The following is a 26,100-nucleotide window of genomic DNA, read 5'->3' as shown; positions in this document are numbered from 1 at the left end:
GAGGGCCACACCTGCAGTATTCTCTCCAGCAGAACTCTCTGAGACCGAATTTTTTTTTTAAATTTTTTTTGTTGTTGTTGTTGATGGTCCTTTATTTTATTCATTTATTTATATGCAGTGCTGAGGATCGAAGCCAGTGCCTCACAAATGCTAGGCCAGCGCTCTACCACTGAGCCACAACCCCAGCCTCGCTTTCTTTGCTTTTTAATTAAAACATTTAAAAAGATAATTGTGTATTCACACGAGGTTGTAAGAAATAATAGAGAGCCCTGCCCGGGGCACAAGCCTGTAATCCAGCTACTGTGGAGGCTGAGGTAGGAGGGGCCCGAGTTGCAGGAGAGTCTGGGCAATTTAGTGAGATGTCTCAAAATAAAGAATTGGGGGACGAGCACTTGCCTAGCATGCAGAGGCCTTGGGTTCCATGCCCAGTAACTGATGACCAGGATGATGATCTACGGAGGGGTCAATTGTATACGTTGCTGAGTTTCCTCCAAGAATGTCACTGCATGACTAGTACAATATCACGTTCAGATCCCCAGCAGTGCCAATATGAAATGCTGGGCGATGAAGTCGTCCAGTGTGCCCCCGGTGGAGCTTTCCTTTCTCCTGTCACTCTAGATATTGCCCCGACCCCTACCTCAGAGGGTCTCTCCTGCTTATGCTGAAGTGCTCCTCTGGTATGTGCACCATGGAGTGACTGAGACTTGGCACTGTTTCCCATTTTGGGTTGTAACAAAGTTGCTGTGAACATCCTTATGTAGGCTTTTGTGTGAACACCTTCACATTGCTGAGATCAGTGCCCAGGAGTGCAATGACTAGGTCGTGTGGTAGTTGCACATTTAGTTTTGTAAGAATCAACCACGCTCTTTTCTGGAGTGGCCACACCACTTCACCTTGCCACCAGCAGTGTGTGTGTGTATGTCCCTGTTTCTGTGCACCCACCCCAGTGTTTGTTGGTTCCACTGTTATTTTGGCTATTCTGTCTGACGTGTAGGGACATTTCCTTGTGGTTTTAATTTGTTTCTTCAGGGCTAGTGGTGATAGGTCTCTCCACAGGCCATCTGTGGTCTGCCTGTCCTCAGCGAGGGCCTCTTGCCCATCTTAGTTGGGTGGTTGTTCCCTGTTTAGATGGTCGGTAAATCACCATATATATGATCTTGCCCCATGTGTGGATTGCAGAGATTCTCCCACTCCTGTGTGTCTTTCTGTTCCTCCCTGGGTCTTTGGCAGAGCAGTTTCTATTTTAGTGTGGCCACCCTCTGTGGGCTTCCATGTCTGTGGGATAATTGGGCTGGAATGCACTGAACTCTGTGTGGTCTTAGCTTCTCTCTGCTGAACACCTGAGACACTGAAGCACCTTTTCCTGAGGGAGCCTCTGCCACTAAACTGGAGTATCAGACCTACTTCCCACATCCCTGACTTCCAGGAGCCCCCTTTGGACCACTTGGACCCCACCCCATCCTACAGTCTGGTGGGCAGGAGCTCTTTTATGTGCACAGCCTGAGGAGGTACTGTCTTCCATGACACCAAGCAGGCAATATTTCTGTTCTGCAAAGTTCCTGATAGTAGTTGTCTGTGTTGGGGACCAGGTTGCAGAGGAGAGGGTGGCCTTACTCTGCCTCTGGTGGCACCTGCCTGTTCCCATGTTCAGCAGCTTCTTCAAGCCCTGGTGGGCACCAGGCACTAATGACAAGTCTCCTTCCTCAGGAATTTCCTGCTCTGGGGACAGCGCCTGTCTCAGCGAGTTCTCACAGTCCAGCGTCAAGAGCACAAGGTGCTTGTGGACTGCTGCTTCCTGTCCAGGGAGGCAGGAAATCTCTAGGGAACCTCAGGGGGGTCAAGTCCCTGGCCTCTCTCTCCTCTCAGCAGAGCAGGGGCGGGTGGTGATCCTGGAGTAGACGTGGACACTCAGGATACACTTGATCTGGGGAGCCCTTGGGTTCTGTAGAAGAGTCATCCTCCCACACCTGTCCAGGGGGCCCCAAGGAGGTTCTGTGTACCCAGTAGAGCCCCCTCTGGACTCCCTAGAGCCAGTCAAGGGCACCCCACACTCTCCAGCCAGCAGGTCATGGTGGGCCCTGAGCAAGGAGGGAACACAATGTCTCGCTGGGCTTGCTCCCGGGCCACCACCCAGGGGCTGGTCTGTAGCCTGGGCCCTCTGCCTTCCCAGGCACCCCTGGCCCCTGGGGCAGACAGGTCACTCCTTATCGTAATAGCCCTGCAGACTGGCTTCTGCCAGAGCAAAGCCATGTGTCTCCAGCCTGGGTCTCCCTGCTGCCAATCCCAGGCCAGGGGGTGAGGGTCAGCTAAATGACCACGTGAGGACAGAGCTGGCACAAGGTAGCTCACAGTGGCCTACCCACCCCTCAGGCCTTAGGCAGAAGTCCACTTTCCCCAAGCTCCCTGTCATCTGCCGTCCTTGTGGCCGGCCAGAGGCCAGCGGGATGTGTGTGTACGTGTACACTGGGTGTGTGTGACAGGTGTGTGTAGGTAGCTGCTGAGCTTGTGGTCGGAGCTGCGGGCTCTGTGGAAGCACCCCCACCCACGCCTGCTGCTTTCCCAGTCTCTGGCCAAGTGCCATGAGCTTGCCTGACCATGTTCCCTCAGTCATATGCTGGACTGCTGTCCTTCATACCTCCCGGTGTGACTGCATTTGGAGAGGAAGGTTTTCACAGCAGTGTCTGAGGTAAGATGAGGTCACCAGGGAGAGCCCTGTGAGGACACTGGGAGAAGATGGTGTGCACGTGTCCAGGAGGAACCAGCCTGCTGTACCTCGATCTCAGACTCCGGCCCCCAGAGCTGAGCGGAGGGATTTTTCTGTCTACCCCTGCTCGGCGGCATTTGTTGGGCAGCCCAGGGCCCTCCCAGTGGGGCCTGGTTCTCTCTGGACCCCTTTTGTCTGCAGGGCTCCCCACGTTCTGGCTCTGACTCCCCCACCAGGGCGTGGAAGTGCAGCCTGCCAACAGTGCTCTTCCTGAGGAGCCCCACTCAGTTCCGGTCATGCCACTGCTTCTGTTTGCAGCGGAGGTGGCCCCAAGGCCCTTTCACCCTGGGTTCTGAGACAGAAGACCACAGCCTCGCAAAGACCTCTGTGGGCTGAACTTCCTCAGGAGCCACAGCTGTTCCCAGTCCCAGCCTGGGATCCGAAAAGATGAGTGGAAATGCCCCTTGTGCCCTACCAGACAGCAGGAGGCCATCTCCCAGGAATCTGTGCATGGACCATGCTCAGGAAGTTGGGGCAGGCCGGTGAGCTTAGGTGGCTCCAGAAGGAAAAGGGAGGGAAAAGATCATCACTGGACATCTGCCAAACATGGCCCTGGACTCCTGCCAGGTGTCGCCTCAATGATCCAAAGACCAAGTGGGAAAGTGCCTCGTCACAGGCGTATGTGGCTACGATCTCCCGGACAGAAAGTGGAGGCCAGGGCTTCCTGTATCAGATTGTGGGGTACGCGTGCGTTTTTCCAACAGGCCAGCCTCTCCACACCCCTCCTCTGGGTGTCCTTGGGCTGGCTGGGCTTGGTTCTGTGAACTCATTCCAGAGGTGACCTCTGCTGACCACACTTGTGCCTGAGGAGTCCTGCCCAGCCCCTCTGGGCCCTCGTCCTTCTGGCTTGGGGCCTCTGCAGTGATCTCAGCCCATGCTCATGCCCCTGCCTGGCACACTCAGCGCTGAGGCCTCAGGAAGGGAGGGGTGGTCTGTTTCCCACCTCTTGCCATGGCAGCAGCTGAACCAGGCTTTTGGGGTAGCAATAGCTGGAGGCAGAGATCCTCTGCCACCACCTGGTTGGGTCACACACTTGGGGATGTGCCAGGGAACCAACTCCGTAGATTCTGCAGTGAGGATTCAGGCACCTGCCCCAGGTGAGCTCCTGGTCCTCAGCACTGCCCTGGAGAAGGAAGGGCTGGAGAACCCAGGCTCTGGGCTCCCTGCTTCCAGGTTGGGTCTGTAGTTACCTTCACCCCAGGCAGGAAAGCCAGGGGTTTGCTGGGTTGATGTCTGAGTGTACACTGCAGGTCTGAGGGTCAGCAGAGCACCCTGTGCTGGACCTAAGGGGGGCCCTGGCAGTCACTGGAGTGGCCAAAGCAAGGGTGATGAACACTGGGCACCATGTGTGCCAAGTTCTCAGGAGAACAGGACTGAGGGCCAGGGGACAGAGAGGCAGCATCTGTAGCTCAGCTGTGATGGCCTACCTGTCCCAGGTGTGGGAAGATTGGCAGTCAGTGACTCTGGCACCTGCAGCCCTGTTCCCTGGCCAGGGTGCCTACAGGGCTCTGGTCTCAGGTATCTGGCCGCATCGTCTGCTGGAGCTGGGTCCTGGCCTTCAGGAAGAGGCCATGTTCTCAGACAGGTGTTCCCATGGTGACTTGGCTCCAAGCCTGAGCTCCCCTGCCCCCACTCCACGTCCCTAGGCTGACAGGGTGTGCCTGGGGTGACCAAGTCTCTTATCCAGTGAGTTCCTAGCCAGTGTCAAATTTTTCAGAAAGGAAACTGAGGCCTAGAGAGGGCAGGTGCAAGTCTCTGACCCTAATCAAGGACTACCCACTGTAGCATCCTTTCCTGATGTCTGGAGGCCTTGGGGACCACCCCAGGGTCCCTCCCCAGCGGCATGAGCATCTGAGGCCTTGGCTCAGGTACAGTGGCCCTCCCTCAGGTGCTAGGCAAGAGATAACTCCAGGGAGGTGGAGGCTCGGCAAGTGGCAGGAGAGCTCAGAGATCCATTGCTTTTCCTTGTATCTGTCTGCTGCAGCAGAAGCTGCTATCTGGATGTTGGGCCCTTCATGTGGAGGTGGGGTCATGCTTCCCTGGAGCTGTGGGGTGTGCCAAGGCCTGAACACAGAGAAGCAAGGCTGCAGGGAAGAGTGTGAGAGGATGCTGCTAATGGACTCCCTAGCCCCCTCGCCACAGTGGTGCATGTGTGTGATCCTAGCCCCTTGGGAGTCTAGAGCAGGAGGACAGCAAGTTCAGGATCAGCCTGGGTGACCTAGCAAGATCCTGCCTCAACAAATAAGAAGGACTGGAGGTGTAGCTCAGTGGTAGAGTGCTTGCCTGGCGTGTGCAAGGCACTGGATTCTTCTCTCTCTCTCTCTCTCTCTCTCTCTCTCTCTCACACACACACACACACACACACACACACACCCACACACACCCACGGCTCCTGGGCTTCCTGTGGGTGGAAGTCCTTTGTGTGCATAGCTGGGCCCCTCTGAGGGGTGAGGGGCCAGGCTTTTGCCTGGGGAGCTGTGTGGCACACTTCAGAGCTTTCAGGGACCCTGCTGAGCCACCATATCCCAGGCTCAGGAGGACATAGGTGCCCAGGCAGAGATGGGGCTCAGAGATTCTCCAGCCATCTGCTAGGCTGTTCCTGTGGTGTTGTGCACAGGCAGAACTGTGGAGTCAGAATCACGAGACCAAAAGCGGTCTCCAGGAGGAGCCCAATTACTCGCCGACGCCTGTGTCCTGTGCTGACAGCAGGTCTGCATCCTCTGCCAAGTGTCCGAGGCCCGGGGCCATTGACCTGGTGGGTGCTGGGCAGGTCCTGCTCTGTCTCTCCTGTACCCTCTCTGGTCCATGCACCCAGCCCCCCTGAGTCTCAGGGTCCTCGCTTTTACCTCCTGTTCTGCCACGGCGGTGAGCACAGGCTGTGGCCCCCCATGTGTGCCCGGTGTGTGGATGGTCAGGGCTCCAGGCAAGGGAGCTGTGTTTAGACGTCCCAGGAGTCCAGCATGCACCTGCTCTTCACAGCCAGGTGTTGACCTGGCCGTGCGTGGGCGTCCTGAGGAGCATAGACCTGTGCGTGAGGTGGCAAGGGGCCAGACCGGTCTGGACGCAGCTGGCTGTGCCTCTGTGGGGTGGGCCTGCTCATCCTCGATACTTTCCCCAACATGGCTGTAAAACATCCAGCTTTAAACCCCAGTCTTGAGGAGCCTGAATCTAGCAGTCTGCAAGGCCAGGGGTCCATGTCCTAGTCACCAGCAGCTCTACTAGGCTGTAGCGTTCTAGTCTGACTTCTGCACTGTGAGCAGCGTCCCAGGACGTGCCCCTTCCTGGTGGGCCACGCCTCCTCGGATCCTGTAATCAGGTGTTTTTTTCATATTTATATATATTTTAGTTGTCAATGGACCTTTAATTAATTAATTAATCGTATGTGGAGCTGAGGCTCGAACCCAGGGCCTCAGGCATGCCAGGCAAGTGCTCTACCCCTGAGCCACACCCAGCCCTGTGATCAGGCTTTCTCCATGGCTCCCAGCACACAGCCAGACACAGGGCTGGTGTCCAGGGAGGGTCTGAGGTCAGCCAGTAACAACCCCTCGTGTTTCTGGGCCCTAACCCTCTGGCTCTGCAGATGCTGCCTCTCTGGCAGGTGGGACGTGCAGGGTGACGGAGAGGAGGATCTGAGATGGGGTTGCTCTGGGTGAGCCAGGTGGGCCCTGAAGTGTCACGGGCTCCTGGAGAGAGGCAGAGGGCCCAGGAGCCAGCACCAGATTTTACACGTCTGGCCTTCAGCGCAGCATAGACTCGTGTTGTTCTCAGTCTGTGGTGATCTGCTACGATGGCCTTGGCACTGGTGGTGATATGGGTCCAGCCTTCCTCACCACTCTGCCACCTGGCTGGATGAGAGGGCGGCCCCCTCACATGGCCTCTGGTGTCCTGCTGTCTTCCTCAGGACTGACCTCCTGTGTCGGCTGCAACAGGACCTTGAGTGTCTGATTGTGGCCATCGCTGGCACGGCCAACCTGCCCAGGCTGTGGGACCCAGGAGCCTGGTTGGTGTCCTGCCCCCCCAGCCTCTGCTGCCATAGCTCAGGCCTCTTGGCGTCTCTGCCTGACAGCCTGTGGCTCCCCTGATTGACAGGAAGCTCAGGGACTGGGTCCTGGATGCACAGTTGCCCAGCCTGACTTTGAGCCAGAGCCTGGACTGTGGTCCTCTCTTGGCCAGGTGGCCTGACGGTGCCTGCTTTAGACTGTGCAGCATGGCCTACTCCCTTCTGCTTAGCTGTCCAATGGGTGCCAGGACAGGGTGTTTGGGTGAGTGGCAGCAGGTGGGCTTGGGGGCACTCAAGTGCCTCCTGCTCTGGCAACTCTGGGCAGGTCGGGTCCGAGCCTGAGTGGGGATAGGGACCCAGGGAGAAGAGACTCACTGAGGCAGAGCCCAAGGCCAGGACAGATCGCACAGCCAGTGGCTTGACCGAACCTTGAGCCTGGCTCCCTCCTCACAGCCTCAGAGGTCAGAGGTGGCGTGAGCAGGCAGGGTGGGCCAATCCACTGGGACCCCCACACAACTTGGTCAGTTCTGTGAACACAGGTAATAGTGCCCAGTGTTTCTCAGTTGGGTGTGGTTGCTGAGGTTTCTTTCAGTTAGGCATTGAGGTTTTGGGCTGGCACAGTAGGACACTTGCCACATCATGCACATGAAGCCACTCCATCAGAAGGCTGTCGGTAGTGACAGCTCACCGTTGCCTAGGGCTGGAGGCTGGCATGTGCCATGCCCGCAGATCCACTGCAGCCCTGCGAAGGGCTTCCTGTGCTCCTGTCCAACAGAGGAGGCCTAGCTGGAGACCAAGTGTTCTCAGAGGTCATGGGGCTGGTGAGGCAGCCTGAGCCCTGAGCTGTGCACACAGTAGGTCTGTGTGCTGTGAGCATGAGAGGGCATGCGTGTGTGCAAAGCAAGCAGCAGAAACCCCAGTAGGGGCTGGGCTGTGGCTCAGTGGTGGACACTTCCCTGGCATGCATGAGGCCCTGGGTTCCATCCTCAGCACCACATAAAATAAATAAAGGTACCATGTCCATCTACAACTTAAAGAAAAAAAGAAACCCAAAATAATTGGCTTCAACTTTCAACTCCCGGGGAGATCGGAGGCAGAGTGCAGAACCGTGACATGCCTTCTGGTCTGGAGTGTTCAGGCCCTCTCCTCTGTGTCTCCGTCCAGTGTGCTGCCTCGCGGAGCCGAGTGTCTGCTGTGTCCATTGTGTCAGGCAGCAGGACGGAGGAAGGGGAGAAAGTGCCACCTCCACCCAAAGACTTTGCTCCACCCCAGTTAGGTGTTGAGGTTTATTAATAAGGAAAAGGAAGGAGTGGCTGTGGAGGCCACCCCCTGCATGCTGGGAGAAACCTGGCAGCAGAAAGGGATTCTGCAGCACGGAGCTGGTAGGAGTCCAGGGGTCCTTTGAGCCTTGTGCCATAATGCTCAGATGGGAAACTGAGGCCCAAGTCAGTGACTGAGCTGTGGCCCAGGCCCGGCCTTCCCCGCACCCCGGTGCTCTGTCCGGCTTAACTACTGGCAGAGCAGAGCTTGGTGCCATCCAGGAAACCCAGCGCCCAGCAGCCAGAGGCAGCAGCCCAGCAGGGAAGGCCGGAGGAGCCCTGGACTGGGCACCTCTTGCTCAGGCAGGACCGACTCTGCTGCCCAGTCCTCCTGCCTCAGGAGCCCACGGACCCTTTCTGTCCTCCCCCCTCTTTGCTCCACCCCAGCCTCTACAGTCTCCCTGGGCCTCCCTCCAAAGCCTGTTCTGTCCAGTCAGGGCTGGGAGAAGGCAGGGCCTGGCCTAAGCAACAGCCGGGAGGGAGTAATGTCCTGCTGGGGAGCTAAGGGTAAGGAGGGGGGCCCCTAGATGCACTGCATTATCTTTGCCCACAGCTGGGCTGATGAACCTCTGGCGGCCACAGATCTTGGGGGCACGGGTTCTTATGTGGCCGTCCTGTGGCTCACAGGTGGGGAGTTAAGCATGCCTGATGGAGGAACTGCAGAGGGCTGGGGAGATAGCTCAGTTAGTAGAGTGCTTGCCTTGCAAGCACAGAGCCCTGGGTTCAATCCTCAGCACCCCCCAAAAAAAGAGGAACCACAGAAACACTGGCCAGGAGAGCCCCAGCTGGCTGGGTCATGAAGGACACTCCAGGTTTATTCTCAGGCTGGCGAGGGGGAGGGGAGGTGCTGGACAGAGGGCCGGGCCAGGGCGAGAGCAGTGGGGGAGGGTGGGTCTTCAGGCCCTCATTGCCCAAAGGCTGGTGAGGAGGCTGAGCAGGAGAGCTGTACCCACATTTTTGGGGCATCCTGGGGGGGCGCTGCTCCTTCCACCCTGGGGATGCCCAACCCTACCACCCTGGGGATGGCCATTTTTACTGTCCTGGGGGCTGCCTGCCCCACCTCCCTGGGGACGGCCAACTCCACCATCCTGGTGGCTGCCTGCCGCACCACCCAGAGGGTCCTGGATTTGGGGGCTCTGCCAGGGTGGGACATTGCACAAGGTGGACTGGCAGCAGGTCTTGGTCATCTGGGTCCCCTCTACTGTCTTGGTGATAGGCTGGCAGGTGTCCACACACCACATGGAGTAGGTGGTCAGAAGACCTGAGTCTGGGGAGGTGAACAGGTGCTGAGCAAAGGCGTGGAGCCGGCTCTGGCCTGCGGCTGCTGGGTGCACTCCTGTCACTCACCCGTGTTCCCGTGGGCGATCAGCATGGTGCAGGAGGCATGGCTCCCGGGGCAGCTCTGCATCTGGGTGCAGCTCTCCCCCCTGCGCAGCGACTGGCAGGCGTAGCACTGCAGGGGCACTGCGGGCAGGGCCACTCAGCCAGCACGGGGTCTGTAGGGCTGCCCAGCCCGCCCCTGTCCAGTGCCCTGAGCAGTTCCCGGGATGTGCCCCAGGGCCTGGATGAGGCATGGGGGCAGGCAGGTGGACCTTCTGTGCCTCGGTCACCTGCTCAGTGGCATTGACCAGGGAGCCAGAGGGTCTGGAGGTGCATCTGACAACTCTGGGCAGGCAGCCTGGCACTAGGGGGACAGAGAGGCCCCGAGTAGCCTGGGGCAGGCCGGGGCCTCCTGGTGTAGGGAGAAGGCAACACCTGGGGAGACCCAGTGGCAGCCATGGCCGTGCGGACCTGCTGGGGTCTCCTAGGAAGCGGCCGTGCTGGATGCCCTCGGGTGGAGGTGAGTCAGAGGCATGCTCCAGCCAGGCAGGGCAGACAGGGTTCTGGTGGGTGCTGCATGGTACCTGTGCCGGGGGCCACGTTGGTTTCCTCCTCATCCTCTTCGTCATCATCATCATAGCCATAGCTGTCCGGTCCCAAGTCCACGTTGTCATCGTCTTCCTCCTGTGCCTGTCCACTCCCTGGCCGCACAGGGACACCTATAAACCTCAGCTACCCGGGTACAGAGGACACACACTCGGGGTGGAATGCAGGCCCCACCCTCTATCCACCCTCCTCTCCACAGCTTGTCTGTTTTACAGAAGGGGAAGCAGACCAGAAGTGGAGGGGGGTCCCCAGCCCTGCATGCCGGAGAAGCCTGGCCTGGGGCTGGGGGAGGAGGGAGCCCCTGGTCCCAGCTGGGGCCGTGATGTTGGGGCCCAGGACAGCCTCACCCACTTCCCTCTGGCCTGGGGACACCCACCTCACCCCTCCTTCTCCCCAAACCCATGCCTTGTCCCTAGACTGGGTCCCTGGAGGTCCCAAGGCCAGGACGGCACCACCCCCAGACCCGCACCTGGCTGACCACACAGCAGCAGGACCAGGAGGGCAGCCCCGAGCACGTCCATCCTGCTGGATGCTGCTGCGTGTGCTCTGCTGGCCTCGCGCAGGGCTCCGAGTCTGTGCTTAAGTGGGACGAAGGGCACTGCTGGGGCTTCCCGTGGCCCCACCAGCTCCAGCTTCAAACAATGGGCCTCCCTGTTTGAAGGCACCAGGCCAGGGACACTGTTTCCCTCCAGGACCTCTGGGGCTGCAGGGGAAGGGGAAGTTGCTGTGTTGGTCTTGGGGCATCCTGTCCACCTGTGCTGCTGCTGCAGCCTGGGGAGGGGACTGCACATGGTGGGCGCAGGCAGGAGCCACCTGGCCCCTGGCCCCTGAGCTCTGCGATGCTCATCCTTGGCGTCTGCCCTGACATCGCAGCCCTCCAGCCCCTTGGAAGTGTCCCGCCAGGGTGAGGCTGCTCAGGGTAGTCCCCTGGTCTCCCTGTGCCAGAGCTGCAGGTGGCTGGGGAGAACCAGGGCAGCCTTTGGGACTGCTGGGACACCACCCTCCTCGGCCTCCTGCTCAGGAAGCCACCAGCCCCAGCCTCCCTGCAGGTGTCCCCATGCCTTTGGGGAGCTGTAGACTGCAGCTTGCAGTGCAGCAGCGACTGGACAGGAGCCCAGGTTGGGGTCCAGCCCCACTGGCTGCAGCAGCTTCCGGTAGGCCCTCTGGTCCAGACAGGCAGGATTGTGTTCCAGGAAGGCCCTGTGGGTTCCAGGACCCTATTAGGGAGCCAGGGTCCCCCACTCTGCTGCCTTTCATGGACCTGGGCCAGCTGAGCAGCCTCCCTCTGAGCCCAGCTCCTCCTCAGCCAGGTGCCAGCCCAGGCCCAGGCCAGAGCTCTTGAGAATGGCAGAGGGAAGACAGAAGCACTCAGCTTGCTGAAATCAGCCTTGGGTTAACTGCTCCTCCACAACTCCAGTGGGCAGCGGTGGGCCAGCCTTGCTGGACTGCAAGGACCTGGCTGAGCAGCAAGCTCCTTCTGGGCTCCGGCACACACACCCCTGCACACTCAGCACACACCGCTCCCTCTGCCTCACCCGGGAGAGGGTCAGGTTCAGCGCTCACAGTAGCTGACACCAGGCCAGGCCAGTGGCCACTCGGTCCCTGCCCTGACACCTGAATGGCAGACTCCTGTTCCCCAGCACTGCCCCCCCATCTGAAGGTCGCAATGCCAGCTCAGTGTGTGGAGCTTGGCCTGTTTCCACCCAGCCCTCCCTCCAGCTCCCCAGGGCATGGCCCTGTCCTCTCTGACCTCAGACAGGGTCCCTGCGGCTGCCAGCCAGGGCTGAGGGCGTGAGGCCCTGAGGACGGTCCTCAGGGGCCACTTTAGAGCCTCTGACCTCCCTCCCAGCCCGCACTTACCCGTGGCCACACCCGTGCCCCAAAGCGCCCTTCAGGAACAGCCTGGTCCGCTTGCCCCTGCCTGCAGACTCCTGTGCCTCTGGGCCCTGACCTTGCCTTGCTGCCTGGCTTGGCAGGGCTGTGGACGCTGTTGGTGTCTGGGTCCCTCCCCACAGGGGCCTGTGTGAGTCACATTGCTCCTCTGGCAGGAGTATCCTTAGGCTGAGAGCTCTGTGCTGGCTGTGGACAGGGGATGTCCAGCGTCGCCCTTTCTCCGGCCGGGCAGCTGGAGATGGTGTGGGGGTGCAGAGCGCAGGTCAGTGCTGGCATCGTGCTGAGAGGTTGCTGCAGGCCTTGCTGTTCTTGGGGGCTGCGTGGCCTGTCCTGGGCTCTGAGACCCTCCCCTCTGTCCCTGGCACCCGTGCTGACCTCTGGGGTACTGAGGAGTATCAGACCTGGGGGGTGTCAGGGAGGCCTTCCAGGGAAGGGCACACTGGAATGCGGGTGGAGTGGGCAGTGCCACTGGGGCATGGGCCTGGTCTTTGGATTGTGAGAGTGGGCCTTTTGGGCAAAAGTGGTCTGCAGGTGTGCCAGCCCTTGTGCATGTCTCCCTGCTCTTGGCTCCTTCTTCCCCTGGGTGGGCAGGGACAGGGAAAACCTCAGATAAATGAGTGGTGGACATGAGCAGGAAGGCCCAGCACCTGGGAGGCAGCCGTGGGTGGGAGGACCGGGGGCTTACTTCCTCACAAGGCTCCTGGCAGGGGGAGCAGAGGGGGATTCACTCAAAGGCTTTGGCTCCCAGGTGGGCTGGGAGGCTGGGAAGCAAGAGACCCGGGGGCTGTTCTGGTTCCAACTTCTCCCCATGGGGGTGGTTCGGGAGCGCCTTCACTGTGGGGCTCAGCAGATCAGAAAACACCTGCATGTGGCCAGCTTTTCAGGGGCACAGCTACTCAAGAGTCCGGGGCCGGGCACTCGTCACTGTCAGGTCCCTCACCGGCCGAGCCGTCTCCCAGGAAGAATGGTATCGGGCTGCACAGTCCCCCAGAGACGCATCTAAGCCCTCGCCCTCAGAGCCTGCAAATGTGGCCCTACTGGGAAAAACGGTGTTTGCAGATGTAACTGAGTTAAGGATTTTGAGATGCAGTCATCCTAGATTAGGGTAAGTCCTAGATTCAGCGACAGGTGTGCTTACAGAGTGGGAAGCTCTTCTCAGCAGTGGGGGCTGCTGGGCGTCCAGCACCCGAGGTCTGAGGCCGGCAGGCTCAGCAGTAATTTGCAGTGGACATCAGCTGTCCCTGGGGCAGAGGAAAGATGGAGCAGGGCTTCGTGCAGGTCTACTGGTCACCAGGAGAAAGGGAACTGAGGGTGCTGACCAGGGCTGAAGGGAGCAGGCAGGAGAGAGACCCGGGGTGACCGCAGGAGGAGCAGCGAGGTGAGCGGGGAGAGGACCTGAGAGCGGGGTGTCAACTGAGTCCACCTGGCTGTGCAGCATCCACGTGCACTGTGAGGCGTTCACACCCACTACGGGGCAGGGTGTCTACACTGGCTGGGGATGAGTGAAACTGAAGACTTTGGATCTCTGTGCCCCTGTCCTCAGTGTGAGGAGAGTGAACTGACCACAGGGGACAGAGATCGGCAGGAGTGTGGAGGGTCAGGGCCTGGGTGTGTGTGGAGGCTGGAAGGGGACTCTCTGGAAGGGGCTTCAAAACAGGCAGGCAGGCGAGGGCATGTGGTCTCAGCAGGACTGGATCAGAGCTCTGCTGCCTGGGACGGACCGAAGGCGGCCCAGAAAGTCTCCACCGGGAGTGCCAGCCCAGTGTGTCCTGTTCACAGACATCCACATGTTCCCTGAGAGCGAAGGCACCCAGTGCCACCCCAAGAACAGGAGTGGCTGTTTCACCAGCAGACACAGGGCCTGGCAGGCAAATATAAACACCAGAGATAAAGAAGGCCACTTCACAATGGCGAGTTCAATCCAGCAGGAATTGGTCTTCAATAAACATTAGGAAAGATTAATCAGCAGAGATCCATCTATCTCAGGAAGTCAGAGAAAGAGCAATGTAAATCCAGAGAAAGGAGGAACTAAAGATAACTGCAGAGTTTAACAGAACGGGAGGCCGACTAGCCGTGGAGGAAGTTCCAGACTGGCTCTGTGCATGCTGCTGACACCACAGTCCAAGGCCCGGGGGTTCAGGAGAGACTGGTTGAGGGCTGAGTGTCTCAGCTGCTTGGTGGACATCAGGGACCTGGTTTCCCCCACTGCACACTCTATCTTCCATCCTGTTGGTTCATGGGGAGCCTTGCTCCTGTGGACTGCCTTGGGTCGCACTAGCCCGCTGTTTCCCAAAGATCTCAGAAGGCCCCATGCAAGGGGGTCCTCGCACCTCAGTGAGCTGGACCTTCCCTGGCCCTGAGCCCAAGAAGGTAATGAGGACAATCTCAGACCCCAAACTTCCCCAGTGCCCAGATGGGCAGGGGTTAAGTACTGAGCTAAGTTCTTAGCCCTTTTTATTTTTTATTTTGAGACAGGGTCTCTCTAAGTTGCTGAGGCTGGCTTTGAACCCCTCGGTCTCCAGGGCTGCTGGGATTATGCCACTGCACGAGGCTCATTCAGTTGTGTTTCCAATGGCTCCTCTGACAAGTGACAGCCTCAGTTACTACCTGGACTTCCGTGTCCCTGGGAAGGTCCTCCAGGCTCTGGGGAGGCACTGGCACGTCAGCCCTGGCGTTGGGGAGGGTCCCTGGCTCTGCTGACCTATTGCAGCTCAGCAAGCAGGACCCTGGCCTCAGCCTCCGAGACTGCCTGGAGTCCAGGGGCTCGAGTGCCAGCCGCCTGTGTGGGAGAAACGCCTGGGGCCACAACCAGGGAAATGGCAGGTGCAGGGTGCCCCCAGCCCAGGAGCTTCTTCTGGGGCACTATCAGGACCTCGCCACCCCGAGGCCTGCGGGTGTCAGACTCTGCTCTCTGGGACTAGCGTCCTCTGGAGTGTGTGCTGCCCCAAGTTCATCAGCTGGGCTTCTCTCGCCCACTGTTGCCTCCCGCTCCCAGGGAGCTCTCAGGGGCCTTCCCCAGGCCTAGCCACGTCACCCACACCCAGGATGCAGCAGAAACGTCACCTCCCAGAGTCTTCATCTTGGCCACAGCCCCTACAGGAAATCTGGCCACCCTCTGGTGTATCCCCCCTGACCACCTGGAGGACTCAAAGGCACTGCCCCTGTGCTCCTTCACAAGCTTGCCTTGGCTCTCTGTGCCTTGTAGAGGGGTCCTAACGCCAGGACTGGAGAAGGCCCTGGGTCCAGTTCTTCCTTCCTGGATGTTGCCTGATCCAGGTGTTTGCAGGCAGGTACTGAACAGGCAAACCTGTGGACTCTGCACTGGTGCTGGGCACCTGAGTGGCACCACAGGGACACCTACGAGGTCCTGGGGTCTGGAGGAAAGGTGGGTGGGGCACGTGTAACTGGTGGAGCCTCACTGTGGGGGAGGAACTGCATGCTGCAGACCCAGGCCAAGGCCATCCAGGCTCCCAGGCCTCTTGAGGCTAGGGAAAGCTGCAAACAAGGAGGGCAGGAACTTGGGGGTCCCCACAGCTCCAACACTGAGCAGGGGCTCTCCCTTGCAGCCTCTGGCACCAGGCAGGCCCCCTTTGCCAAGCAGAGGAGCAAAACATGCAGACTGCACAGCCTCGACAAGTCAGCCAAGGGCACCCACGAGGGAGGTGTCTCAGTGCCCGGGGTACCTGCCCACCCCCTCACACACAGTGGGAGGAAGCCCTGCCACAGAGGAAAAAGGGGCATGACACTGTGGTGACCACTCAGGAAAGACAGAGAGAGGACAGAAGAGAAGAGGGAGGAAGAAAGGAGGGGGAAAGGGAGTGGAGGTGTGGGCTTGTAACTCAGAAGACAAAGGGCTAATTTCCCTGAATACATAAGGAGCTCCTAAAAGCCTAGGGGAGGAGAACAGAAAAATTGGAAAACATATGAATGGACAGTTTCCAGAAAAATCCAAACAAATATCTCTTAGCTCCGTGAGAAGTAGCTCAACTATCTTCATATTCAGAAAAATGCCAATTAAACTTGCACTGAGGTACTATTTCTCGCCCACTGCACAGACCAGGGCAGCATCTCTGCCATCAACAGGTGCAGGTGACAGAGGCCTGTGGGAATGGAGGACTCCACTGCCTCCGGGGAGAGACTTCTGTCAGTGCCCCACCCGCAGCTGTCCCAGAGGTGTGCTCCACTCACACCAAGTGACAGGCACAGAGTCCTCACTGTAGCATCATTCAGAACACAGGTCGGAAACTTCCCAAGGGCCGGTGCCGCGTGACTGTGAGTACCTTGGCGGTACCTCCTGTGGTACCTCCAAGAACAAGGTGAACTGCAAAGAAACCCTGGACTAAACGCCCAGACTTACTTGTCATCACATTAGTGCGTTCATTTTAAAACGGCTAAATGTGCCTCACAGAATACAACAGTAAATTGTTAGTGTTATTAGGAATGAAGCCTTCCCAGCATAAGAGGAAAGAGATGGAGGCTTTTAAAAATCAAAGAAGTTGAGTAAAAACCTGAAATCCTAAATTTGAAGTGAGAAGAGGATGAGTATGTGACTTATTCCTTTTGAGTAAGGATACTTATTTTCTAATTCCCCAAGTGCAGGGACCTGGAGCAAGGAAAGCCCTGTGCCACGGTTGGATGTGGTTTGCCTTCCAACGGTCCCTCTGCTACAGACCCAGTCCCTAGGGTGGTGCTGGGGTGGTGGGGCTGCTAAAAGGTGGTGGGTTCCTGGGCTCCACATCTGCAGGAACCTCTGGAGCAGGTCAGGTCTGCTGGGGCTGGGTCAGTCCAGCGAGAGCAGCTGTGACAAAGCCAGTTCGGTCTTCCTGCTCCGCCGCCCTGCTTCCGCTCGGCCTGATCTCTGCACATGCTCCTTTTCCCTTCTGCTTCTCCACCACGTTCTGGGGTAGCTGGGGAGGGCCCTTGCCAGAGGCAGGAGATGTGCTGTTTGGACTTTCCAGCCACTAGAATTGTGAGCCAAATCAACCTCTTTTCTTGTTAGGTCAACCAATGTCAGGGTGTTCCTATACAAAATGGACGAAGACACCCAAAATGAGCCACGTCTAGACTACGGGCTTCAAGTATTGTCACCACTGAAAGAGAAAGGGTTACCGAGTAACTGGTGGGGTGCCAGGGGTGCCAGCTGGGGAGGTGGCAGGATGGCCTGGGATATAGTGCAGCCCCTGGCACCTGCATCCTGTGGGACATCTGTGACCAGCACACTTGGCTCAGGGAGTAGAGGATGGCCCCACCACTCTGGGAAGAGTCTGGCAATTTCTTATCAAAGTTAACATTTACCTGTCCACTGTACCTGGTGACTCCACACCCAGCGACTGACCTGAGAGAACAGGAAGCTCATGTCCACACCAAGGCCTGGTTCCTAGGAGCCACAGCTGACATCCGGCAACAGAACTGGTAGACAAAGCCTGGGATGTTCACCCCGCTGAACACTGCCTCGCAAAGCAAAGGAGTCCATCCGGCAGAAAGCCAGATAGGACTCGGAGGACAGTGAACATGGGAACACTTCAGCAGGTGCTGTTTTTGGCGAGGGGAGGAAGTAGGGGTTGCCTGGGAGGGGCAGGAGCAGATGTCGGGGTGATGGTAACGTGAGCATCTGGGTTGCATGGTTACGTGCATTTTTCAGACTTTGGAGGGCATGCTCAGGATTCACAGACCTCACTGAATGCAATCTTGCCTCAAATCCCAGTAAGCAAAGTGCTGATAGTTGATGATGTGCATGCCAAGTCCAGGGACAGGTGTCTACCGCTTCAAGACCCACCGAGCATAGACAATGGGTTGATGGGAGCATGGAGGAATGGCCAAGGTCCAATAGACCAAACAGCCCACCTGAGTTGCACTATCTAGTCCTGTGATATGGTGTCCATTGTAAAATTCTTCCAACTATTTCTGTGTGCTTAAAGTTTTTCATCACAAAACATGGGGGAGAAGCATTGTCAGAGGACACACAGGTCAAACTGGAGAAGCTCCCCTTGGCTAGAGATAGCAGTCTCCTGCGGCTGCCATAACAAGTCAGAAATGTAAGGAACACCAGGCACTTCAGAGCCAGAAGTCTCGTGTATCCTGTGTGTGTCTGTGTTGCTGGGAATCCTGCACACTAGGCAAGCGCTCTACTACTGAGCGGCACCCCGGCCACCTGGCACATTCACAGGACCACACTCTGAGTGTCCAGGGAGAGCCCAACCCCGACTCTTCCAGCCTCTGCAGGCTCCAGGTGCTCCTTAGTTGTGGCCACGTGGCCTTCTCTTCCGTGTGTCTCTCCTGTTCTGGATTCGATACAGGCACTTGTCATTGGGCCAGTCTTGGGGAACTACCCTTTCTCTAAATCTTGGCTGAGTTGGAGGGATACTGACTGTATTGGCAAAAAATGCAGGGCAGAGCTCGGTGGCAGACCACAGCAGGGTCCCCCTGCTGCCCCTGCTGTCCCCTCTGCTTCTGCCCCCCTTTGGAGCTCCCAGAGGCCCAGCAGCGGATGACCCCAAAGAATTGCCTCTGCTGCTGTCCCTGGTTCTGACAGGGGCGCATTGCTGGGAGGCAGCCCTAGGTACAGACAGCAGGCTCTCTGATCACTGGCAGGACCCTGAGCGCAAAAAGGAGACTCAGGCTATGGCTGTATAGTCGTTCAAGACTGCAGGGAACTTGTCAGAGTGTCCTGTGCAGGCAAAACCCCCTTCCCCCCTTGCTGCCCTGCGTTCCAGGAAATAGGCCATGTCTGACAGGTCAGGCTGGGCAGAGGGAGGTCACGGCCCCTGTTCCTGGCCCTCTGCAGCTCTTGGCCACATCTCGGTGTCCTTTCTCTCTGTTCATAAGGAAGCCCTTCCTTCTGCTGATCACGACCACCATAATTACGCTTGTTTGCAAAAATCCTGACATGCTGAACCCCAGGCACGTGCATGGGAGGAAGGCAGAGCAGCCTGGAAACCGGTTAGGAATCTCCGTCTCCCTGGCAACCAAGCCTGGCTTGGGAGAGCGGTGGGCCTGTCGACTCCTGGTGTTCCCAGTGGCCTCTGCCCTTCCTCAGCATTATTCTCTGGAATCCTGGCACCTTTCCACATTCCTGTCCCAGGCCAGGTCCGGTATTCTCTTTTGTGCAGCAAATGCCCAAAGTTTAGGGGCTTAGAACGTGATTTATTTTCTTTCAGCATCTGTGGGCAGGAATCCAGGTGCCCTTGGGGGCTTTGGCTCACGTTCTCAGGTGGGGCAGGGGCGGGGCACATGGTGATCGCTCCCACGCTCAGTCCCTCACCTGGGCTGGCTCATGGCTTCCCCCAGGACTGGGGCGAGGGGTGGGGAGAACCCAGCTTGAGCGGCCCCCACCCGTCCCCTCCCTCTCCCTTGGTGCCGCTCTGCTCTCTCCTGCTTCAGGAGGAAGCTGGAGTCTGCAGAGCTGCACCCGCAGGCCAGGCCCCTCCTGCCCACACTGTGTGCTCTCTCCTCCCTGTGCCTGCACCTGCAGCCACCTTCCTACTGCCACGAGCTCCACCGCTGTGGCTGTTGGCACAGACACCGCAGGTCTGGGGTCAGGGCCAGCTGATGGGTGAGGGAGAGGGTGGCGCTGTCTCTGCTGGGGGCATGCTCTTCCCAGGTCGTCCTGCCAGGCACATGACTGTGGCCTCCGTGATGCCCACCGTGATTGCTCATGCTTAGTAGCAGTGCCCCACTGACAGACAGGGATGGGCAGGGGCCACGTTTGCCGAGTGGCGGCAGTTCACCATTGTGTCCTTCTGCCTCTGCCTGGAAGGAAAGCAGCCCCAAGCAGGGCCAGCCAGGGGGGCAGGTGAGATGCCAGGAGTAGCTGGGGACAGCACAGTGCGTGGCATTGAAGAGCACTGGAATACGGCCACCAGGGGAACTTGGAGTTCTTGGTGCAACTGGGAGGAAGAGTGTGTCTAAGTGTGCAAGTGTGTGTGCCCACGGAAGCAGCTGTGAGTGTGTGCGTGCACAGGGGAGCAACACTGAGTCCAGGCGCAGGAGAGAGGAGGAGGTTGGGTTGCCCACCTTCCCTGCCACGGGTCTGCTTCTCCCTTCCCAGCTATGTGCAGGGCCGGGCAGGTGCAGGTCTGTCCCTGGTGACCGGGCTGGAGCTGGGCTCAGGCCGAGGCGGGTTTCCTGTGGCTGCTCCTGCTGAGCTGTGGGGTTCAGGAGCACCTGGGTCTGGAGGCCCTGCACACTGAAATCTTGGTCCTGGTCAAAGATAGCTGCAGACAGCAGGTGAACAAGCTGCGTGGTGAGGGGCAGACCCCCACATCCAGCAGGCTCAGGCAGCTCCCTTGTCCAGGTGCCACATTTCGGGCCTGTGGTCAAGTGGCAGTGAGGTCCTTCAGCAGGCTGAAGAAAGACCATGAGGCCCTGAGAGCCGGCCTTCACCACATGTGCAGGGCCACCAGTGGCCAGCTCAGAGGAAGCTGACTACATACAACAAAAAGGTAGGCCAAGTCGGGGAGTTAGGACGAGGTGGGGCGTTGGCGAGCAAAGCCGGCGCCAGTGGCAGGGCCGTCTGGCTCGGGGCTGTGGGTGCCACTGCCTCCAGGAACGCTCCTCTGACTGTGGGACCCTCACAGGGCAGTATGGGGGCAGTGTGGCGTCGGGGGCTGTTCCCTCAGTGGGCCTGTTTTGGCCCATGATGGGGTGGAGGCATCCACGCATGCCAGCCTGCAGGCAGCCCTGGTGAGGGACCAGCAGGGCAGGGCTGGGAGTGCCTCAGGAGTGGCTGGTGAGAGGAGCTAAGCAGGGATTTGAGGCAAAGGGCGGTGGGCATGAGGCGGGCAGGCATGAAATGGGAAGGAGGTTGGGGCTGTGGCACAGGCTGGAGGGGTGGCTTGGCAGGAAGGACGGAAGCTCAGGGAAGGCGCTCCTCCTGTGAGCCCTGCTGGGACGCCATCTCCCTATGTGGGGACAGTGGGCACCCAGACCCAGCTGCCTGGACTTGAAGTGCTGGCCGGAGGGTGTGTGCTGTGCCTCTCGCCATCAAGCATGCAGCCCTTGTGCCAGTCACACAGGTGCTGCACCCCTGGCAAGAGGTGCTGAGTCCTTTGCTGCTCAGGAAGGGACCCCACGGCCAGCGCCTGGTGGGACTCCTCTCTGCTCCACGCCCCCTCAGGCAGCGAGACCTGCCCGTTCTCTGTGCCAGCCACGCCAGGTCTTTGCCTCCAGTGCAGGCTCTGCGAGCCACGGGTGCTCCTGGGTCTTGCGTCTCAGGCCTCCCAGGCCCCAGGTGCTCATGTGCCTCTTGGTGGAAGGATCTGCCTCCTGCACACAGACCATCTGTGCCCCAGCCAGGCCTGACGCAGGTGCCCTGGACAGAGATGCACCATTCCACAGCCATCACCCTGGCCTGAGCCACCGTCCTACCCACTGGCTCCCTGTCCTCTTCTAGAATCTTCCAGCCTACTCTACACTTAGCAGTCAGAGGGTCTAGTGGATTGTGGTTGCTCTGTGCTTCCCACTTCTGCAATCATCTCCACTGCCCTCCCTCTACCTGTCCTGAGCTCTGTCCATGCCAACTGTGCCCTGGCATGGGCAGGCTGCCAGAATGGACTCCACTGGTGTGTGCCACTCATTGTGTTAGCCTCTCCAGAGACGGAACCCGGTGGCTGCGCAAATGTGCAGACACCTGTTGCAAGGAGTGGGTGCTCACCTTTACACAGGCCGGCATGTCTAAAACCTTCCAGCTGGTTGCAGGCTGGAGACCAGGAAAGGGCCAGTAAGGGGTTCACGTCCAGAAGAAACCAACTGGAAGGACCCTCTCCTGCTCAGGGGTCCCCAGGCTACTGTTTGGTTCATCCAAAAACACCCTCACAGAAAAGCCCAGAATAACGTCTGCCTGACTTACTACCTCGGCACCATGGCCTGGTCAACTGTTGAAAAGAATCAGCAACATGCTCCTCAACAGGCATTTTTTGCTTACAGTCCAAAGACTTCCCAGCCACACACTGCAGTTCCTGTTCCACCACCTGCAGCAAGATTCCAAAGCCCCAAGGGGGGCTCTGATGTTCGCCTGCTCCCACCTCACTCGGCAGTCTGCCCTGTGCGTGGGTGCGGGCACCCTGCCCTCCTTCAGCACTACACGCCCAGCCCGGGCACCTGCGGCTCACCCACGTGCGGCTCCCTTCCCTGAGCGCTACTGCTGGTTGCCCTGGAAACCGCAATGCATCTAGAGGAGCCTAAAGTACATCCCTCTCCCTCTGAACTGCCTCCGACACTTCCTGGTCTCAGAACCCACTAATCCAGAGCGTTCTCCCCTCTTGCCGGCCAATGCTGTCCCGAGCTCTAACTCAGTCTTTGAAAATTCATGCAACAGCATTCCTGTTGTTTCAAGACAGTGTTAGTTTAGGTTTCCTGTGTCATCGGCCAGTTTCCCAACTTGCCCTTCCTGTGTTCTACCTTGTTATGTCCTGGATCTGGATGTCCCAAAGGCCCACGCGCTGAAGCCCGTGGGTGGTGGTTGGACGGGGAGGCTCTGGCCTCAGACCCACAGCTGGCTGGATGTTGGGAGGTGGTGGGGACTGTGGGAGGTGGGCCTGGTGTGCAGGAGGGGTCCCTGGGGTGAGCCCTTGGGCCTGCACCTGCTCCCTGGGCCCTCCTCTGCTTCCTGGCTGCCATGAGCTGACCACTGTCCTCTGCTTGCTGCCCCGGTGTTCTGCTTCACCTCAGCCCCAAAGCAACGGGCTCTGCTGACCATGGACCGAAGCCAAGATAAACCTTTCCTCCTCTAAACTGTTTCTCAGGTATTCTGTCACAGCGACAGAAAGCTAACCAACAGCTCTCCTTCTCTCATCAGATTCCTCCGTCAGCACATCCTTCAGAAGTTCTTCTAGTGAGAGGTGATTAGTGGAAAAATCTTTCAACATCTCTAGGTAGGTTTATTTATCTGAAAAAAATGTATCTCTCTAAAATAACGTTTTGGGCGGGGATGTAGCTCAGTTGGTAGAGTGCTTGCCTTGCATGCACAAGGCCCTGGGTTCAATCCCCAGCACCACCAAAAAAAAAAAAAAAAAGAAAGAAAAAAAGTTTTACTTGAAGGCTGAGGTGTAGACCAGTGGCTGAGTGCTTGCCTCGCATGCTTGAGGTCCTGGGTTTGATCCCTAGCACACACTAAAAAAGTGTTAATAATTAAGCCACGCTTTCCGTGTGTGTGTTGCGAACATTTAAAACTTACTCTCTTAGTAACTCTGAAACGTACGTTACACTAACGACAGTTGCCAATCTAGACAAGAGGCTTCAAACCCCCCTTTCTCCTGAAGGAAACGCCGTGCCCCTGGCTGACGACCTCCCAACCGGCCCTGGGGATCAAGAGCGGCACTCTGAGTCTGAGACCCACCCTCTAGACCCTGCAGTCCTTCTGTGCCTGGCTGCTCTCGTTTGGCGCACCGTGCTGCAGGTGCTCCACGCTGTCACAGGACAGGACTTCCTTCCTCATGGTGTGGACACTCCACGCTTCCTTCATCCACCCATGCAGTGGACGCTCGGGCTGGTCTGTGAGCAGCACTGGGTGTCCGGAGTCAGTGGTCTCTCACACGCCGCCTGCCTTTCCTGCGCAGGGGGCGGCTGCGTCTCACAGCAGCTCTACTTGAGGTCCTCGCCAGCCTGAGCGGTCCTGCCCCACCGCCCTGCAAGGGTGCATTCCCAGCGACACTGTGCAGGTGCCTTCCCGACACCTGCGGGCCTCACCAGCAGCAGCCGACCCGACAGGGATGTGTGTGTGTGAGACCATGCTTTCTTTTTACCTGATGATTAGTGACATCGAGGACTTATTCCCCCTAAACCTGCGGACCATTTGTATGTCTTCTTTTGATTTGTTTTGACCTATTCACCTCTGTGGCTCAATTTTAAATCAGGCTATTTGTTTTCTAAACTTGTAATTACCTGAACATGTTATTTTCCACTTATTTCTGGAAAGATGGTGTAAGATTCTCAGTTGGCAGTTATCCTCTGAGCACTTCAGACACCCTTTCACTCTCTTCTGGTTTTCATTGTTGCTGTTGAAATTCTGCCTTGTTGTTTCCTTGGAACTCATTTTCCTTGGGGGAATGTTCCAAAGGTCTCCTTTTGTCTGCAATTCCACTCTTTAGTACCTGGGTGTAAACTCTCTTTTTTATTATTCTGTTTATGACATCTTGTGTTCCCTGTGAAATCTTGCCTTTCACCAGTTCTGAATATTTTTGAGTAAATGTCTGTAAACACAGCTTTTTCCTTGGGGGTTTCAGCCGGGCTTCTCTTGGCTTTCTGCATGCATCTTTTATGATTCTTTTACACTTCTAACTTTGCCTTATCCCTTGTGCAACATTCTCGATAATTTCTTTAAATTTATTTTCCAGGTCACAAATTTCCCTTTCAACTGTGTCTAGTTTGCTGCCTAACCTGTCTGTAGAGTTCTTTTCTAAAACAACAGCTGTACTGAGATACAATTCACATATCTAGAATACTTCCATCACTCCAAAATGAGAGATTTTTATCATTTCACCTATTAGCAGTGACCATGAGCAGCCCCTCCACCCCCCACCCCCAGGCACCAGGCTTCACTAATCTACTTTCTGCCTCTGTTGGATTTTCTAATTCTGGAGATTTCATATAAATGTAAAGATATAATACGCAGTGACACACACACACACACACACAGAGGCTTCTTTCATTTAGTGTAATTCTTTCAATGTTTCTACTGACCTTTCCATCTCGTTCTTAGATGTTTTATTTTACTTTTTTCAAATGGACATGGTGGTTAGCTTAGGAGTGCCTTATTCCTTTCTTTTATATACCTCAAGAATCCTGAGCAGGTTAACTTTACATATCCTACCTCCAATGTAGTGAGTTTATGGGGACTGAATCTATCGCTTGCCCTTGTTTCTCTTGGGTGTTATTTGGGGGCTCGTTTCCTTTGGATGCCGGCTGATACTTAAATCTGCGCTCATGGCTGGTTCAGGTGAGTCTGCAGGACTCCCAGTCCCTCTTCGGGGCTTGCCTACCTGAAGAGAGGATACACTTGCTCTTGGTTGTGCCGTGGGTCACTTTGGTTCCCTTGGAGGCTCAGCTTCCCATGGAGTCTCTGGCCCAGTCCCTTTCCCAGCCCACTGCCCACACATTTTGGGGGTTTGTTGCAAAAGATCCCCCAAATCCGCAACCTTGCAGGTATGTTCTGCTATAGTTTCCCACGGATGGTGTCTGCAACTCTGTGCTGGAGGGGGCTACTTTGCCCACCTTGCGTGGGTACTAGAGAAGGAATCCCTGGGAGCAGCCCGACGACTCTGGGATTGCTGGAGAGCACTGCAGTTCCTCACGCCACCTTCCAGTGTTCCTCCATGCATCGGTGCTCCGGGACCTCAGCTTTGCTGGCCTCCCTCCCTGCCCTGGACCACTGACTACTAACCCCCGCCCTCAGCCGCCCCCCGCACCTCCAAGTACACTTGCCCTGGAATCCCTGCCCTAGACTCTGCCTCTGCAGAACCCACACCAAGGGCCTCAGGCAAGTGCAGGTCTGGGCTCTGCCCAGGGCACCTGTGCCTCCGCATCTGGCCCACCTCAGCCGGCAGGCTCTGGGGCTCCACAGCACGTGCACTTACTTATTGAAACTGCTCTTCCTTTCTTGAGAGCTCTGCGATGCTTTCAGAAGAGCTTGTTTGTGAAACTAGTTCTGGACTTCTGCACTTTCCTGATCCTGACCCTTCCTCCAGGTCTCAGCTCGACCTCACGCCCTCAGAGAAGCTCTCTCTCAAGGCCCATCTCTTCTTTGCCCACACTCCTCCAAAGCTACACAGAGGAGGAGCAGTGAGCTGTACAGCTGCTGCTGCCCAGTACTGGCCGTTGTCACCGGGTCAACTGTGCGACCCTGAGCGGGGAGCTCAACCTCCGTGCAGGTATGATGGAAAGATTACGATCCCGCAGAGTAGGATCATTGTCAGATTGTACTGAATGACATACATGAAGTGTCCAGAACAGAGAGACGAAGTGCGTGCTCAATAAATGTTGACTCAGCTGGTCACATCTTGAAGACATGGTACTGGTAACAATCATTTGTCTAAGGTAAGACTCAGGAGGACAGAAACCTACCTCTACCTTCTCACAGCGTTTCCAGCGCCGACAGCAGCGCTAGAACAGTGGCACTTTTTCTAGTCAAAGGAATGAAGGCAGGTGTAGAAGCGCCGACGGTAGCTTGTGGCTTACCCAGTGCCCAGGAGAAACCGATTCCA

The 26,100-nt window shown here is 57.5% G+C and overlaps 1 protein-coding gene and 1 long non-coding RNA gene across 4 annotated transcripts; both read right to left on the bottom strand.

The window, feature by feature from the left end:
• Positions 1-8,877: 8,877 nt before the first annotated feature.
• On the bottom strand, positions 8,878-12,184 carry GPIHBP1 (glycosylphosphatidylinositol anchored high density lipoprotein binding protein 1). Of its 3 annotated transcripts, none has more exons than XM_079112803.1 (5): positions 11,870-12,184; positions 10,479-10,712; positions 9,988-10,104; positions 9,431-9,547; positions 8,878-9,350 (listed from the first exon to the last, which is right to left on the bottom strand). In XM_079112803.1, exons 2-5 carry the CDS (start codon positions 10,528-10,530, stop codon positions 8,980-8,982), a joined length of 657 nt encoding a protein of 218 aa, XP_078968929.1. In that variant the 5' UTR covers positions 10,531-10,712; positions 11,870-12,184; the 3' UTR covers positions 8,878-8,979. The 3 variants fall into 3 exon arrangements, with proteins under 3 accessions (XP_078968929.1, XP_078968930.1, XP_078968928.1); XM_079112804.1 differs by lacking the exon at positions 11,870-12,184 and adding an exon at positions 11,071-11,203; XM_079112802.1 differs by lacking the exon at positions 11,870-12,184 and having other exon boundaries at positions 10,479-11,180.
• A 362-nt stretch (positions 12,185-12,546) lies between these two features.
• LOC306644001 lies at positions 12,547-16,345 on the bottom strand. The gene is made up of 3 exons (XR_013759138.1): positions 14,510-16,345; positions 13,041-13,143; positions 12,547-12,936 (listed from the first exon to the last, which is right to left on the bottom strand). It is a non-coding gene; the product is annotated as an uncharacterized lncRNA (long non-coding RNA).
• Positions 16,346-26,100: the final 9,755 nt, after the last annotated feature.

Source organism: Sciurus vulgaris, assembly GCF_902686455.1.
Source record: "Sciurus vulgaris genome assembly, chromosome: 1".
In the NCBI taxonomy this organism is placed as follows: Eukaryota; Metazoa; Chordata; class Mammalia; order Rodentia; family Sciuridae; genus Sciurus; species Sciurus vulgaris.
This window is presented reverse-complemented; position numbering and strand designations above follow the sequence as displayed.

Excerpts from the sequence above, each read along its gene's own strand:
- GPIHBP1 (XM_079112802.1), bottom strand. The coding sequence starts at position 10,800 with ATGTGCAGTCCCCTCCCCAGGCTGCAGCAGCAGCACAGGTGGACAGGA. Across the intron at positions 10,105-10,478 it reads GCTGCTGTGTGGTCAGCCAG|GGAGTGGACAGGCACAGGAG; the intron begins GTGCGGGTCTGG and ends CTGTGCGGCCAG. Across the intron at positions 9,548-9,987 it reads CAACGTGGCCCCCGGCACAG|TGCCCCTGCAGTGCTACGCC; the intron begins GTACCATGCAGC and ends CCCTGCCCGCAG.